The following is a 16,546-nucleotide window of genomic DNA, read 5'->3' as shown; positions in this document are numbered from 1 at the left end:
AATGTCAGAGCATCTGAAGCTAGAGTTACAGATGGTTATAGATATACAAAATAAAAACAGTCCCTCCAGGAAGAGCACCAAGCAATCTTAAACTTTGAGCCATCTTTCCAAGAGAATCTTGTAGTATTTTGAACAGGATTCAGGAAGCTGAAGTGTCTATAATCTTTAAAACACTGGGTGTGTTATTCTGAAAGTTCTGGGTAGACAGAGAGACAGAGAGAAGGAAAACACAAGTGACCCCGACCTGCGGGCCCTAGGTTATTCGTGAGGGACGAGGAGGATTGCAACCTGGAAGAAACAGGCGAGAGAGAGAATGGACTCAAGGAAGCAAATGCTTGTCAAGAGTCATATATTTGGGCACAAGTGCTTATTTGGTAATACATTTTTCAAAGGGAGGGGTAAGAGGGATCCAGGTGATGGGAAAGTACAGAATCTTCTGGCCTGTGCCCTGAAACAATGGCGGGCCAGGTGATGGGACAGTACAGAATCTTCTCAGCCTGTGCCCTGAAACAATGGCGGTCCAACTGCCTACTTCAAAAGATACGGTACACTGCTTTACATCTAAAAATCTATTTGTAACTATCAAGCAGAAACCCTTGTGGTTGCTAGGGAGATGAAGCTGCAGGAGACATTGTGCAGGTGGGGAGAAGTAGGGGTGAGGGTAAGAGGCAAGGGTGCTGGCTTCTGACACACAAGAATATGGGAAGGGCAAACAAAACAGTAAGTACCATATTCAAATTTCATTTGCTGTGTCAAGGTATCTACTGTTGAGCTTAGGCAAAAAATAAGCCCTCATTCTCCAAATTAGTACTTCTTCAATTATGATCCAATGGAACAATCATCATTCCCGAGTACATCAAAAAAAATAGGCTGAAATACACATGCTCTATCTCAAATGTGTCACTTGAGTTCTGGCTTTCCTTTCTCAGAGTCCAGCAGTGACCTCTCTCATTGCCAACAGAGACATAGTATGGCCCCAAATTTGTAGACACAGAATCCCCCACAACCTGGACAAATGTTACTCACAAAACAAATCTCCTTTGGCTGCCTTATAACGTTGAGTGTGACCATTAGCTCAGAGCACTGTTGTACAAATTTTTGTGGGAGGACATTACCAAATTCATCATAGACCTCATAGGGGGCAGGGTACCTTTCCCTGGTCAGTTGTCTCAAGTTAGCAGTGTGCTGCAGCAGCTTCTTCAGGATGTCCATAGATAAGAAGTTCATCTGAAAATCGACCTCAGTGAGTTGGGAGCATTGGCTCAGAGCAGGTAGGAGGACATTGATTTGGAAGTCCACGATCATACAGCCCTTCAATTTCAGCTTCTGCAGTGTAGCTGTCAGTCTTTCTAGAAGTCTTCCTAGAAATTTATAACTTGAATTTATAAAGTCGGTGCCACTCAGATCCAGGTGTGTGAGCTGATGGAGCCTTGGACACTCGGACAGACAATGCATATGTGACTCTGTCAGCTTGCAGCGAGTGATTGCAAGGGTCTCTAAGGGACTCTCTAAGCTCCTAGAGAGAGACAAAGGAGATCATCTCCTTAAAGTTCAATAGTGGCACACAAAGGGCAAGATTTCAAGGAAGAAAAGGTTAGCTACATCCAAGGTCATTTTGTGTCCATAATGAAACTCAAGGGTAGAATGTTCCCTGATAGTACCAAATAAATCTTGTTACTATAAGCAGAGGACACACACCATCATTATGATTGCTTTTGCTTGGAGGTCTACAGTGCCCTCTGCACTTCGGAACACAAGACCACATCCGTGAATAGATGATATCAGCAAGGAAACCCAGTAGGACTGTCTTGGAAAGACCTAGAACCATTCCTGGGTGTGATAACTTTGAGCTCATGAGCTCCACCTCTATGGCATGGATTCTATCCAGTCCACATAGCTTTCCTGTGGCCATAATGACTCTCAATCATTACTCATCCCATACCAGTGTTCAGATAGCCTCAGACCCATGGGGAGTCAGAGGAAGATGAAAAGTCTTCATACAGTTATTAGGACAGAACTGGCATGGGGAAAATGTAATATAAGCTCTCATAGCCTTTATAGATCTGTGTTTAGTACATCTGGGTACTTGGCAAAGAACTTTTCTAAATCAGGAACACACAAATGGCAGTCTGAGTTTACTGACGTGACAACTCAGGATCTAGAGTAGCACAAACTCTAAGATCAATTATTCTAAGGTCACATCCATGTAAATTCAACAGTGCCTGGGAAACCACAGGTGTGCACTGGCCTTTCATGTAACAGAGAATGGCTTTGATCTGGCCCTTGGATAAAGCCTTCTTTCCACCTTACTCACCTGAGCACTTGGTCCAGGCATTTATTCACAAAGCAGACGTCATTCAAGTAGAGATGCTGGAGCTTGTGGAGTTTTGAGAATTGGGGAATGATCATACTTACACACCAGTCTTCTATCTTTTTATTTCCAAGCCACTCCAAAGATATGTGGATATCATTGAGAAGGAGTTTTTGAAGGTTTGTCATCTGGCCTAAACCAGGGGCTATCATTGCAAGGGTGTTCAGGTCGCAGTGTTTATACACTTCCAATTCCTGGATAGAACTTAACTCAACTACATCCTGAAGATAAGTTGAGTAGTAGACAGGGTTGGTCCAAATCTCTATCTTCTGACAGTTCACCTGTACTACATCTTTTCTCTCCATTGACCACTGATAAAAATATTCATTGTATTCACTTATGTTCCCGGGATTCATAGAAAGGTTTATCTTTATAGTCAAAGACTGTTTTCCCTGTTGTATGGGATGATACATCAAAGGCTGAGGCTGACTAATGTCTGGAAAGCAAACACCATCCCATATTCTAGCCCACACATTCCAGAAATTATGATTGGCATCTCGTAAATCAAGCACTTGTAGTTTCCACATCCTGTGGATCAAATGGGAAAAAATTCAGATGACAGAAGAGGCAATGTGTAAACAGCTTTGTCCCTATAACAAAAAGACCCTTAAATCCATTCCTTGAGGGAAGAGGCCAGGACAGACTCATTGCATATTTTGTGCATCTGTACTCTCTGCTCTGCTGCACGCACCACTGTCCTTTTTCTTTGTTTCTCTCCACAAAGTTAGTGGCATCAGAAGCCTCTGATTCAACTTGGATTGCATGGTGAATACTTCCATCATTCCACACACTTCCCCCCCCCCCAACATACACACACGCATGCTACTTTGGTGTCACTTACCTGGGTTGATCTTTTTGTGTCATCAGCAAATCCAGGCCATCCAGCACAGTCTTCAAGATCTCCAAGTCTGGAGTTGTCATCAGAGCTCCAACAGGAAGGCATGGGAAGGGCCAGGCTGCCACCATCTCCCTCAGGATTTTATGTTGTTTGCTGCTGAATGCATCCTTAAAGAGTGGTGGGAAGAGCTCCATGGGCAGGTGCTGCAGAGCAGAGATGGTTAAGGCTTCATCTTTCAGCAGACTTCTTCTCGCCAGCTGCAATAGCGTGGGTGGGGTCTTGGAGCTCATCATGGCTTTCAGGTAGGGAGATGCCATGGATATAGCAAGATAAAGAAATTATTTCAGGGAAAACACTCTTTAGCTTGCTTCTTTTCCCACTAATTAGATAAACAGACTTGGCCTCAGTCACTGTTCTGGCAATGTCATAAACCTGTGTTTCCCATTAGACACTATTTTTCCCAGAACCACATTTCCTTTTAGGACCCCCTGGAAAGTCAAAAGCACCCATTCAACCCAATCACATCTACAGCTCACATGCTGGGAAGCTGGTATCAGGACATTCAACCTGAAGTCCACACTTTTGTTTGAAACCATCTACAAATGTATCTCATGACCCTAAATGGCAAAGTTAAAGGTCACATATCCAAACTATCCTTGAATTCAATGAATGGAACTGTTGGAGAGAATCTGTGATATGCATGTTGTTACTTTGACTTCCTTAAGCTTTAGATCCAGTAGCCACGCTGAGCTGTAGCCTGCTCTTTGGGAGATTGAATTGTGAGAATTGTCAATTTTATGCTTTCACGGGGGTCACTATTTCCTTCATTTTTCACTCTTTTTGAATTTTCAATCATTTTGAGTTAGGGTATTTTAGGGTATACTGCAGATATTGGTAAGAAAATAAGGCCCTTCCTCAGTGGGCCAAGTCCTTGAATGTTACATCCTCAGCTCTCTATAAATGGCACAAAGCAGTTCAACTTGAGGTCTCAGGACTCAGGAGAGAGTCAGAAAAATCAGTCTTAAATGACAGCTACATATGGAGTTCTAAGCTAACCTGGGTTGAATGATATTTCCTACTTCAAAACTGTAACATCAAACAAGGAACCAAAAAAAATTTACAATGACCAAATATCAAAATTACTGAGGTGAAATGGGAGACTGAATAGGAGAAGCATGAATGGTCTGCCTGGGTGAGATGGGGCATCCTAATGGATTGAATGATTTACCTGATCAGCACACTGCTTTCAGGTTTTCCCATCCTAGCAGGAGCAGGTAGTTGCTCCAGGCTCCAAGCCTCAGAATGTCTTGTACAGCCACACTGAACCTTATATCCACCTTTTCCTCACACCTTACCTTTTAGCCCCACCTCTCAGCAATAATCTGCCACCTGAGTGAATCATAAAGTTTCTACCCATTTAATTATTTTGACATTTACATCTTTAGTTAGATTGAATCAGATTTCTATATGGGAATGTTTAAAATCAAGACCTGGTCAAGGTCTCAGGCCTTCCAAGATGTTTCTCCTCAAACTCTGAGCTCTGAGATTACTTGTCCTAATTAACTATATATTTTGGGAGTTTCTTGTCTGTTTGTTTGAAACATGGTTTTCCTGTGTAACTGTGGCTGTCCTGGATGGCACTCACCATGCACTCTGGTCTGGCTTAAACTCATTATGAAGCCCCTGCATCAGCTTTCCCGGTAGCTACTAGGTGGATTTGAGCCATAACACCTGGATTCTCTTCTGCTCTCCTTGCCCACACTGCATCATGGGAGACTGACTGTGCTGATCAGAAAGGGTCTTCTAGTGAAGCAGTGGGACTTAGAAGAAGCATGAATGGCATCAAGGCACACACAATTATATATCAGGGATTGCCTTTGCTTCCCACATGCTGAGATTACAGTTATATTCTATCACATTTCAGCATGTGCCACCCCAGCATTTCCAATCCAGAACTGCTAGGTCTAGCCTTTGTTGGTTCTAAAGCCATAATTCTCCAGTCTGCTTGTGAAGCTTCTTCAAAGTATCCTAGTTCCCGAAGACTCTACTAATTCCAACCAATCTTGGGTGAATTCATCCCAGTGGGAAGAGATCACCAGGAAGCCTGGGAACTCAGGCTATATTTTGATGATAAATAAACTATGCTTAGTTCTCCCAGCCCTCATGATTGTAACAGACAATGTTTTATTGTTACTCGGCATTTACAAATACTGTTTTTGTCTGTTTGTTTTCTTGCTTTGCTTTTCTGAGACACATCTTATCCCTGGATGTTTTGAAACTCACTATATAGGTCAGATTGGCTTCAAATTCAAAGATCAGCTTGCCTCTGCCTCCATGTTGTTGGGATTAAAGGCACACTCAAGAATGCCAGGCTTAAAGTGACATAAACATCATCAGTCAAGGCACTTGAGTAACTCACAGCTGTCATTACAGCATGGATTGCCTTGAATTCAAGGTCACATTGATATCCTTTTTTGTTTGTTTGTTTTTTGGTTTTTCGAGACAGGGTTTCTCTGTGTAGCTCTGGCTGTCCTGTAGGCCAGACTGGCCCCGAACTCAGAAATCTATCTGCCTCTGCCTCCCAAGTGCTGGGATTAAACCTATGCACCACCACTGCCACACTGATATTTTTAATATGAATGTTTAAAAAAAAAAACCACAGAAACCATACTTACCCAATCAAGCATCCCTCAGTTTTCTGAGATGAGAGAAGGCCAGGCAAAGTTATATAAAAATATTTCATTTCAAAAAAAGACAAATCAGTAACATATATATATATATATATATATATATATATATATATATATATATATATATAATTTGAAGTGAGGGTACAGGGCTAGCATAAGATAAGGAACCTGATAATGCTAAGGGGCTTACCTGATCTGGACTCTGCTGAAAGGTCTCTGAACCCAGGCAGGAAAAGGCTCTGACTCCAGGCACCAAGACTCTGAGGTATCCTCTGGATGCTGTGACTTTTTGTATACTTTTCAAGTGGATGCTCTGACTCTTTATATACCTTTCCATTGAACCCTCCCTTTGTAGCCACACCTTCTCAGCCAAAATCGGCCTCTGATTCAATAGTTGAGAATCTCCCCACGAGATCATTTTTAGATTTTGATGGTATAAGTGGATTGGATCAGATCCATACTTAGGAAAAAACTTAGGCCAGACTTATATCAAGAACTGATTTATTGAAGCAATTGGTTGTGCCTTTAATCCCAGCACTCCTTAGGCAGATGCAGGAGGATCTCTGAGTTCCAAGGCAGCCTTGTCTACAGAGTAAGTTCCAGGATAGTCAGGGTCACACAAAGAATACAAAATTGGCTTGAAAAAAACTGGCTTGAAATAAACAAAGCAAAACAAAAAGAGAAAGAATACAAAAATCCCCAAACAGAAAAAAAAAAAACTTTTTAAATTGATCTATGTACTTCGCTTTTTAATTTTTTGAGATGGGGTTTCTTTCATTGTGTACCTAAGATTAGTTGGCACTCCATTTGTTCACCAATCCTAGTTCCTCAGTCTGACTAAATCTGTGTTATGATGTGAGATTCTACTTCTGACTTAGTTTTATTCTTATTTTGACAGCATTGTTCAAGATACAGTAGAAGCTTATCACCTTCACTTACTTCTACCCCTGTGACTAAGGACCAACCTAGGACTATGAATCTACCATCCATCATGATTTAGTGTGGGAGGTGCTTCAAAGAACTCATTAGTGGTCAGTTTCTAGTGAGGGAAAGAGGTGGAGCTTTTTAAACTTTGGAGTGAATTCTAGATTAGTCTTTTATTTCCAGAAAGCTCTCAGGATTCAGGCACAGTTTTTGAAGCAGAGGTGCATACAGTGTTCTGATTTGCACACTACACAGTGAGCACAACTTGCTTCATATATTCTTGCTAAAACTTGAAATCTCCATTGCTGAAATGCTAATCTGAGGTTCTGGCAAGATCCCATGACACTTCTCCTCAAACTCTGAGATCTTGGATGGTTTTAAATTTTTCTACATTAAGACTCTGTTACTCAAGCCTCTCTGGAACTCACTATGTATCTTTCAAGTCACTGAGAAAATGAGAAGACACTAAGAATTTTTTCTTTCATTCTCTTTTTTGTTTTGTTTCCTTCCTTCCTTCCTTCCTTCCTTCCATCTTCCTCTCATTTTTTATTTCCTTTCCGCTTTCTTTTCATTTCTGTATGAGTTTGATCTTTGATGAATCATTGCCATGATGTGGAGAAAGTACATCTAGGCCTCAGTAATCTTCCAGTCTGGGTGGATGTGTATGTAAATAGGGTATATTCATGTTGATATCTCAGTGCAGGAAAGAATGAACGGAGATACTAGTGAAAATCAGGACTCCTTGCAAGACTGAGTGCTGTGTTGTGTACAGGCTGATTTTAGGGCTAAATTGTACTTCTACCATGGAATCAGTTGTAAGGTCTCCATACAATGAACTGAGACCATGTGGCAAGGTCTTTCATCCAGAGTGCTGGGATTAAAGGCTTGAGCCAGCCCTTGAAGGTTCACTTGAAAACTTCTGAGATGGGTTATCAAAGTGTCCCTGAACTCCAGATCTTTCTGGCTATGAAAGCCTCCTAAGCTCATCCTGAAATTCAAGTGGGGATCTGCTTTGGTAGTGTAATTCCTTTGCTTTTTATTTGTTTGTTAGATTTCTTTTAGTTTTTTAATATCCCAAACACTGTTCCCTCCAGTCCCCTATCCCACAGATCCTCCTCCACTCCCCTTTCACCTGTTTCACTTCAGCTTGAAAACACAAAAGGTCAAGCGGGCTTCTAGCAATCATTTATAAAGTGATAGAAGATGAGGAGTTCAAGGCCAGCCTGAACTACCTGACACCAGTAAAAAGAAAGAAAGATAATACAAAGAAGGATGCTTAAAGGAGAAATGGGGAGGGGCTGCATGAGGGGGTCTGGTAGGAGAGGGAAGTTGATATTAGGATGATAAGTGAATAAATAAACTAATTTTAAAAAGAATGATGCTTATTACACAGGTTTTCTCTTTTGTTTTGCTTCAGCAATATTTGATCCTAGCCTGAGTATCTGAATAGTAAATGTTGAAATTCACCAAAACTTCCTTCATCAAACCTTTACTTTGATTCTCTTGGATACTTTGCAATTTTCTTTTTTTTTTTACATATACTCGACAAGGCAGATATACAAGTGGGAAATCTAGTTAAACTGTATACATTCTGTTTTATAACACTACCCTGAGGCCGGATGATTACTCTTACACACAGGTTAACATAACCTACATAATGAGTAGCTGATAACTGTTAGGAATACTAGGAGAAACTACTTGGGGAGAAAAAAAAAAGTCTAAGAGCAAGCCGGTCAGAAGATACTAGAAAGAAAATTCCAATACTAAGTGGTTAACTACACTCAAGGAAATATAAGGAATAAATGATTCCACATCACTAAAATCAAAAGAAGAGAATCATACATATACACACTAGCACGAAAAATATACCAGGAATTAGAAAATATTGACCATTAATATCTCTCAAGATCAATTGTTGAGAACTGCACTAGTCCCACATTTGGGAGCCAAAAAATGTTGGGGCCTAGGCTGGCCCACTTTGGGCGGCCTAAAATGTTGCAGCCCTCTCCACTCCACTGTTTCCTGGCCCAGGCTGCTGCTCCAGTCTGAGGGTCTGGGTTCAGCAAGAGAGAGAGTGAGGACAGACTCGAAGAATGGAGACCAGACAGAGTGTGTTTCAATCCCATTGATTCTTCAGTCTCTCTTACTAGTCCAAGTCCCGCGTCTTGAGTTCCTAGTTCCTAGTTCTACTCCTCTCGTTGTTCTCTTCCGAGTGTCTAATGTCTATTCCTACCTCTAGTGTCTGAATCTCTGTTACTCCAAATTGTTCTCTCTTTTTATATGTCTCACTTCTAAGCCATGCCTTTTGGTTCACGACTTTAATCATGCCATTAGGTCTTGTCTCTAAATCTGATCTCTAAGCCACACTCTTAAATTACACACCTTTAATCTCACACACCTTTAATCTCACACACCTTTAATCTCACACACCTTTAATCTCACACACTCAAGGAAAGTCCTGGGTATGTAAAGCAGGATGTTATCAGAGTGTGCTCAGTTGTTGTAGGCTATTGTAATCCAACTCTCTTGTCAGGTATATGGCTCAAGATGGCTGCAAAGCTGATAGCCGCTTTCTGCTAAACGTCAGCTCCCAACAATAAACGAACTCAATTCCCTAATAAAATGACTCAGGCTCACAGAATGGATGTATAAACAGAACCCATCATTCTGCTGTATACAAGAAACACATTTGAGCAACAAAGATAGACATTACTTCTGAGTAGATGGCTGAAAAACAAAGGTTATAAAGCAAATGGACCAAAAAGGAAAATATAGAAACCAGTCTAATATCTACTAACAAATTTCCAACCAAAAGTAAGCAAAAGAGATTGGGAAGAACACTTCATGTTCATTAAAGGAAAATGCACCAAGAGGACGTCTCCTTGTAAACATCTATGCCCCAAATGCAAGAGCACCCACATTCATAAAAGAAACACTCATAAAATAGTTTGAGAAGGTGGAGGCAGGAAACAGCCTTCCTCACTGCTCACTTCCACCTGCCTTGAGTTTGGAGTTGAGGCCTCCCCAACTCTTGTTCCTCAGCAGCCTACAGTGTCTGACCATGTTTGGCCCATGGAGAAATGCAGTAATCAGCTTGAACCTGTACTGCTGTAGGGCTAGCCTTGGAGTGGCTGCTTAAATTGCTTGGCCTCCTGGCTGTGTCGTTGGAGGAGACCAATGACATCATGTCTCCTAAGTAGGAGATAGAGGTCTGTGTGCCGGAAGTGTATCTTGTTTTATGTAGAGGTCCTCGATCTACTTGGATTCGAGCTTCATATAAAGAGATAGAAATGGATCAATTTACATTCTGCTACTGGCAGACTTCAGGTTAGACCAGCACCATTTGTAGAAGATACTGTCTTTTTTCTACTGTATGGTTTTGGCTTCTTTGTCAAAGATCAAATGACCATAGGTATGCAGGTATATTTTTGGGTCTATTTGGATTCTATTCTATTTATCAACTAGTCTGTCTCTTTACCAATACCATGTGGCTTTTATCATTATTGATCTTTAGTAGACCTTGAGGTCAGGAAGATTCCCACAAAAATGTTTGGTTTTTTCTTTTTTTTTTTTTTTTTTTTTTTTGGTTCAGGATTGTTTTTGCAGTCCTGGGTTATTTTTATTATTCCATATGAAGTTGAGAACTGCTCTTCCTCTATCTGAGAAGAGTTGAGTTGGACTTCTCATGGAGATTACATTTGGTAAAATGGCCATTTTACTATAGTAATCCTACACTTCCATTAGCATCAGAGAACTTTTCCCCCTCTGAGATCATCTTCAATTTCTTCTTTCAGGGACTTGGCATTATTCTCATACTTATCTTCCACTTGCTTGGTTACAGTTTCACCAAGATATTTTATATTATTTGACTATTGTGAAGGGTGTTATTTCCCTAATTTTTAAAGCCATTTTGTCCTGTGTATGGAAGAAGGCTACTGGTTTGTTTGAGTTAATTTTGTATCTACCCACATTGCTAAAGCTGGTTGTTTTTTTTCCCAATAGTCATCATGTGTTTCTGACAACAACTGGCCAAGTCTTCAATGGCTGATTCTGAAGTACACAGGGAAGAACTGCACTTCTAATTTTCAAATGATGAGTTCAATTAGGGTTTTAGTTTTCTGAGAGGTATAAGCATGTAAAAACAGGATCCGTGTCTCCCAATGACAGTAATAAACAATCCACAAGGCATTAAAGTCTCTACTCAGAGGAAAATAGATAATTCCAGGGAACCCCCCCCCCAAAAAAAAAAACATTATCGTACAGATTTTTGCTTTTGTTTTTGTTATTGAAGCTTTCTCTCTTCTAAAGAGGACATAAGACAGAACAGTTTACTCTTAACCAAATCTCTAAAACTTTTAGATTTTGTTCCTTCATGAATAACAGGGTCTGGTCTTCCACTAACTGAGAGCTGGAATGACCAATAACAAAACAAAAACCAAAATCAACACAAGGGGCCAGCAGGGATATATATGCAAAGAAATGGTGAAGACAAGAGAAGATAAATTCACAGAAGAAATTCTTTTGTTTGTGATCCAGACCTTGACCAACATTCCTCATCCCCTCAAGATTCTTGTATCTCGAATGCTCTTAAAATCTCCAAGAGCACACTAGTTACCACAAACCTATCAAACTTTCCTAAGGCTTCAAAAAAGCACTAGGCTACTGAAGTGACTCTGTTAGTGCTGAGGACCAGCTTTCTTTAAAGGCCACTGGAGAACTATGATTTTAGAGGCTGGCTGTGCTTCTTTAACTTCTAAGCCTTGCCTTCAGAATACCTCTTGTAGGAAGGATCCCATGTCAGAATAATCTACTCTCCCAGCCCCACAAAACATAGCAACAAAGACTCTCCCCCACCAAAATAAGACTTTCCATTAATAAATAAGGAATCTCAGGTTCCACAACACAAAACACACATGTTCAAAGTGCAAATTTCTGCCATTAGCCTGGGACTTTTCTCACTGACAGAGAGCCCTATCTTACAGCCAGAAAGACTGTACAGAGGGCAGTCCCCTCTCTTGGGAGCCTGCTTCCAAGCAAGTGAGCACCATTAAGAGCATTATGGAGGTTCAGACATGGGGGGAACTGAGGCGCTGGGATCCACTGAAAGGGAAGGAGGTGGTCCCCATGTATCCTTCCTTCCCCAAACCCAGTGAGTAATGGAAGAGGGGTGAGAGATATGTGCTGTTTTAACAGCATCCTGCCAAGGGGCCCTAAAGTGCCAAGTCAAGCTGCCAGCCTCCAGAAAATAGAATTATATAATATTTGAGGATAAGTGTTGGTTGTTGCAGTGGGGAGAAGCCAGAGCCATAGGACAGTAGTAGAGGAGAAAAGATTTAGATGATAGTAATATACTATTATGAGTTCAAAGCTGATCCAGAGCACATCAAAGTTAGAGGTTGGAAAAAAAGAGATCTGCCAATGAGCAGAAAGTCTGCTGCTGGCTAGAACCTAGTATGTTGCTGCTTTTTAATCAACCTTTCTGGTAAAGGCTACATCAATATTTTAAGGATGAGGAAAAGGAGTTCAGGGAATGGGGATGGTGTGTGTGTGTGTGTGTGTGTGTGTGTGTGTGTGTGTGTTGTGATCCACAATGCAAAGAAGAGGCCCCTCAGTTATTTTACTAGATTTTTAAATGCTTTAATTTTTTTGTCTTTTTTATCTTTTAAACACAAAGTCTGCACTGCCCCAGTGCCCAAAGTCTTCCTTTGCACTAGGGTCCAGTAGTAGAGTCTGTATCTTCAATCAGAACCTCTGTGATAGCACCGAGTATATCCGAGTTCATGACCAGCCCCACTGCTGCCACTTCCCACAAAGATCTTCCCGTCAGACATAAGGCTCACCCGTTCTGTCCCACTGCAGTATGACTTTGACATCCCTTCAGCTTCTAGCAGTAGGCACTCTCCAGATGTAGAGTTTCCCAAGGGCTCAGGAAGAAGAGGAAGCCCCTGACCATCTGCAGGTTGTGTCAGGGGCTCTGGGTTAGTGCTGGTGATGAGGGCGCCCGCATTGGCTGCCAGAGCTTCTGCAATCAGCGCCTCAAGGTGGCTTTTTGCTTTGTGTGCCACTACACTGTCCTTCTTCTCAATTTTTTTTTTTTTTTTTTTGCCACAGATATTGCAAGAAAACTGGTAGAAGGAGTCTGCGTCATGTTTCTTCATGTGCCAATTGAGAGATGCTTTCTGTCGACTAGTAAATCCACAGATCTCACATTGTAATGGCTTCTTGCTTGTATGAATCATCCGGTGTACTGCTAAATTGTGGGAACTCTTGAAGGCCCGAGCACAATATTCACAGATACAATCCCTCTGGTCTGTATGATGCTTCGCATGTCGCAAAAGTTGTTTCTGGAGCCTGAAGTCCACAGGAGGGATGGGGACATACATATTTTTTTCAGCAAATGCTGGTATTTAATGTGGTGCTGCAAATAGCGAGGCTGAGCAAGAACAGTCCCACATGCTTCCACCTCACAACGGACATACTGGATTGGAGGCTTTTTTTCTCCTTTTGGGTAACCGTGGACTTTTGTCATCTTTCGCCTTCTCCCTCTCTTCCTAGGAGGCTCCTCATCTTCCCTAATTTCATTCTCTTCTTCTTTCACCTCTACTTCTACTTCCACTTTAATTACTTTCTTTTCTTTCTCTTCTTTCACCTTCCCTGATTTCCTCCGTGGCTTTGGGGTCTCCCTTTCAAGGTGGGGCTTGTAAGTCTCATCTCTTGGGTCATCTTTGAATGGTATTTCCTCTTCACTGTTTAACATTTCTTCCTCCTCCTCTTCCTCATCACTACTAATGCCACCGGGAGACTGATGTTCTTCTGGAACGTCATAATCAAGTTGATCTGTAATTGGTTCTGTCTTGCAGACAAGTTGCAGTGAGCCAGTCTTGGACCTAGAGCTCCGAGTATTCTCACTGTCTGGAAGGGGAGAGACAGAGGTCCTGCTACTACTGTGCCAGCTCCGGCTAGGTATAGTTGCAGTAATGGAAACTTCCCGAGGGAGGACAGAATCATCTTCTTTCTCTTCCTTGGGATCTAGATGAAAACATAATTCTTTATCAGTTGTTATTTTTTCTATACACTGGAGTCCTGGACTCTTCTTGCCCTGAGCAGGAGACGGGGCTTGGCGGCCGCGGGCTGATGCCTGGGACTGTCGTCGGGAGGCCTGTTGCTGGGGCTGCTCCTCTGCTGGCTGGGGGATACTCGGTCTTTCTCAGGCAGGACACAGCGGCGGCGGCCGCGGTCCGGACATCGCCTCAGCACGTGGCTGCTCGCGGTTTCTACAGGCGCCTCCGCTGCGCCAGGCCAGAGCTAGATTGAAGCCGGGTCGGCCGCCGCTGCGAGAGGGCCCCCTTCCTGGTCCTGCTGCTCCGGGGATCGCAGCTCCTCCTTCTCCCCAAGCATCTGGGCTCATCCATCCCCATCCCTGCGTCCCAGGCTGTGGAGGCTGCGGTGCCCGCGGCACAGCTCTCCCTGTCCCCCTTTGCTCCCAGAGGGTCGGGCTCCCTCATTCCATAGCGCCTCTTCCCCCGCTTCCCCCCCCCCCCCCACCCCTCTACCCCTCCACCGGTTCCTAGGGCAACTTTTTTTGGTTTTCAAGACGCGGTTTCCCTGTGTAGCCCTGGCTGTCCTGGAACACACTCTGTAGACCAGGCTGGCCTTGAATTCAGAAATCCTCCTGCCTCTGCCTCCCAAGTGCTGGGATTAAAGGCGTGTGCCACCGGGCGCTGAAGCTGTTTTTAAGTGGAGTTATTCTCTGACAGAATTTTGGGGGTCACTTATGTATACTCTCATATCATCCACAAAGAGTAATACCTAGAATTCTTTCTTTACAATTTGTATCCCAGGGACTTCATTTTGTTGTCTATTTGCTCTAGCTAGAATTTCCAATGTTGTATTAAAAAAAATAGAGTGGGCAGCCTTGTTCCTCATTTTAGTGAGATTGTTTCAAGTTGCTCTCCATTCAATTTGATGTTGGCTGCTTGTTTGATCTATATTGCTTTAATTAAGTTCAGGCATGTGCCTTCAATTCCTGATCTCTTCAAGACGTTTAACATGAAGCTGTGTTGTGTATTATCATAGGACTTTTTAGCATCTAATGTGATGATCATGTGAATTTTCTCTTTGAGTTCTTATATAGGGGATTACATTGATAGGTTTCAGTATATTGAACCATTCCCTGCATCCCTGGAATGAAACCTACTTGATCATTGTGTATGATCCTTTTGATATGTTCTTGGATTTGGATTGTCAGAATTTTATTGAGAATTGTTGCACCAACATTCATAAGAAAATTGGACTGAAATTCTCTTTCTTTGTTGGGTCTTTGTATGTCTTAGGTATCAGTGTAAATGTGACTTCATGAAATGAATTAGGTAGTGTTTCTTCTGCTTTTATTTTGTGGAATCGTGTGAGAAGCACTAGCATTAGGTCTCCTTTGAAAGTCTGAGAGAATTTTCACTAAAACGGTCTGTCCTTGTGCTTCTTGTAGTTTGTAGACTTTTAATGACAGCTACTATTTCCTTAGGTGTTATGGGTCTGTTTAGATAGTTTACTTGATTCTGATTTAACGTTGGTATGTGGTATCTAGAAAATTATCCATTTCGTCTCCTATCTAGAAGGTTTGGATGTGCATAAATGGGGGAAACCACTTAATGATGCAAAATAAACTCCCAGCATTTCTTCTTGATTTCTCAGATGATTATACTGAAGATCTCACGTTGAGCCTGTTTTGTGAACAGAGTTGATTACATGCTACTCTTGGCTGTTTCAAAAACAAGAACAGAAAAAAGAAACCAGGCATGAGGCCTCATACATATAGGCTTAGCACTCAGGAGGTGGAGACAGTCAGATTACTCTGTTTATAGCCAGCTTGATCCACATAAAGAGCTCCCCATAAAGCCAATTTATCAAGCCAAACCAAGTCTCCAACAAAATAAATGGATTACTGACAAAATTATTAAAATTCCTGATTTAATCATATGTGTCCAGTAAGACAGGTCAATGACAAAGTTTTACTGTCAGAAGTGAACCATGGAGGTCAACTTCAAACTCAAATGCACATGCAAAGGGAACATGGAAACTTAAATAAGCCACAGATTTAAAAATTTTTTAATTAAATTTTTTATTTTTTGAAATTAACAATATAATTACATCATACCCCCAATTTCCTCTCACCACATCCCACATACCCCTTGCTCTTTCAAATTCAGAGCCTATTCTCTGTTTCTCTGTTTCTCTCTCTCTCTCTCTCTCTCTCTCTCTCTCTCTCTCTCTCTCTCTCTCTCTCCCTCTCTCCTCCCCCCAAAACATAAATACAACCTGCTCACAGGCTGCAAAACATTACTTATAGGTAAACCTTGAACTCATTATTTTTGCTTCTCTCTCTTTTTTGGACATTTTATTTATTTACATTTCAGATGTTATTCCCTTTCCCCATCACCCTTGGAACCCCCTATCTCATCCCCCTCCTCCTGCTTCTTATGAGGGTGAACCCCCACCCACTCCTGCCTCCCCACCCTTGCATTCTCCCACACTGGGGCATCCAGCCTTCACAGGACCAAGGGCCTCCTCCATCCTCCACTACATATATGGCTGGAGCTGTGGATCTCTCCAAGTGTGTTCCCAGGCTGGCTGCTTAGACCCTAGGAGCTCTGATTGGTTGGTATTGTCTCTTTCCCCATGGGGCCATAAACCCCTTCAGCTCCTTCATTCCTCTCTGTAACTCCT

At 42.1% G+C, this 16,546-nt stretch overlaps 1 protein-coding gene and 1 pseudogene across 1 annotated transcript; both read right to left on the bottom strand.

Moving 5' to 3' along the window:
* Positions 1-948: 948 nt before the first annotated feature.
* Positions 949-3,499, bottom strand: LOC117696054 (PRAME family member 20-like). The gene is made up of 3 exons (XM_034486656.2): positions 3,213-3,499; positions 2,315-2,899; positions 949-1,516 (listed from the first exon to the last, which is right to left on the bottom strand). Exons 1-3 carry the CDS (start codon positions 3,497-3,499, stop codon positions 949-951), a joined length of 1,440 nt encoding a protein of 479 aa, XP_034342547.2.
* Positions 3,500-12,497: 8,998 nt separating this feature from the next.
* On the bottom strand, positions 12,498-14,221 carry LOC117696065 (E3 ubiquitin-protein ligase ZFP91 pseudogene; annotated as a pseudogene).
* Positions 14,222-16,546: the final 2,325 nt, after the last annotated feature.

The sequence above is a fragment of the Arvicanthis niloticus genome, unplaced genomic scaffold (assembly GCF_011762505.2).
Source record: "Arvicanthis niloticus isolate mArvNil1 unplaced genomic scaffold, mArvNil1.pat.X S10, whole genome shotgun sequence".
NCBI lineage: Eukaryota > Metazoa > Chordata > Mammalia > Rodentia > Muridae > Arvicanthis > Arvicanthis niloticus.
This window is presented reverse-complemented; position numbering and strand designations above follow the sequence as displayed.

Bases quoted from the DNA above. Each gene is read 5' to 3' on its own strand.
- LOC117696054 (XM_034486656.2), bottom strand. From the start codon at position 3,499: ATGAGCTCCAAGACCCCACCCACGCTATTGCAGCTGGCGAGAAGAAGT. The intron at 2,900-3,212 runs GTAAGTGACACC...TTTGATCCACAG, and splicing joins ACACAAAAAGATCAACCCAG to GATGTGGAAACTACAAGTGC. The intron at 1,517-2,314 runs GTGAGTAAGGTG...GTCTCTCTCTAG, and splicing joins TGCCTGGACCAAGTGCTCAG to GAGCTTAGAGAGTCCCTTAG.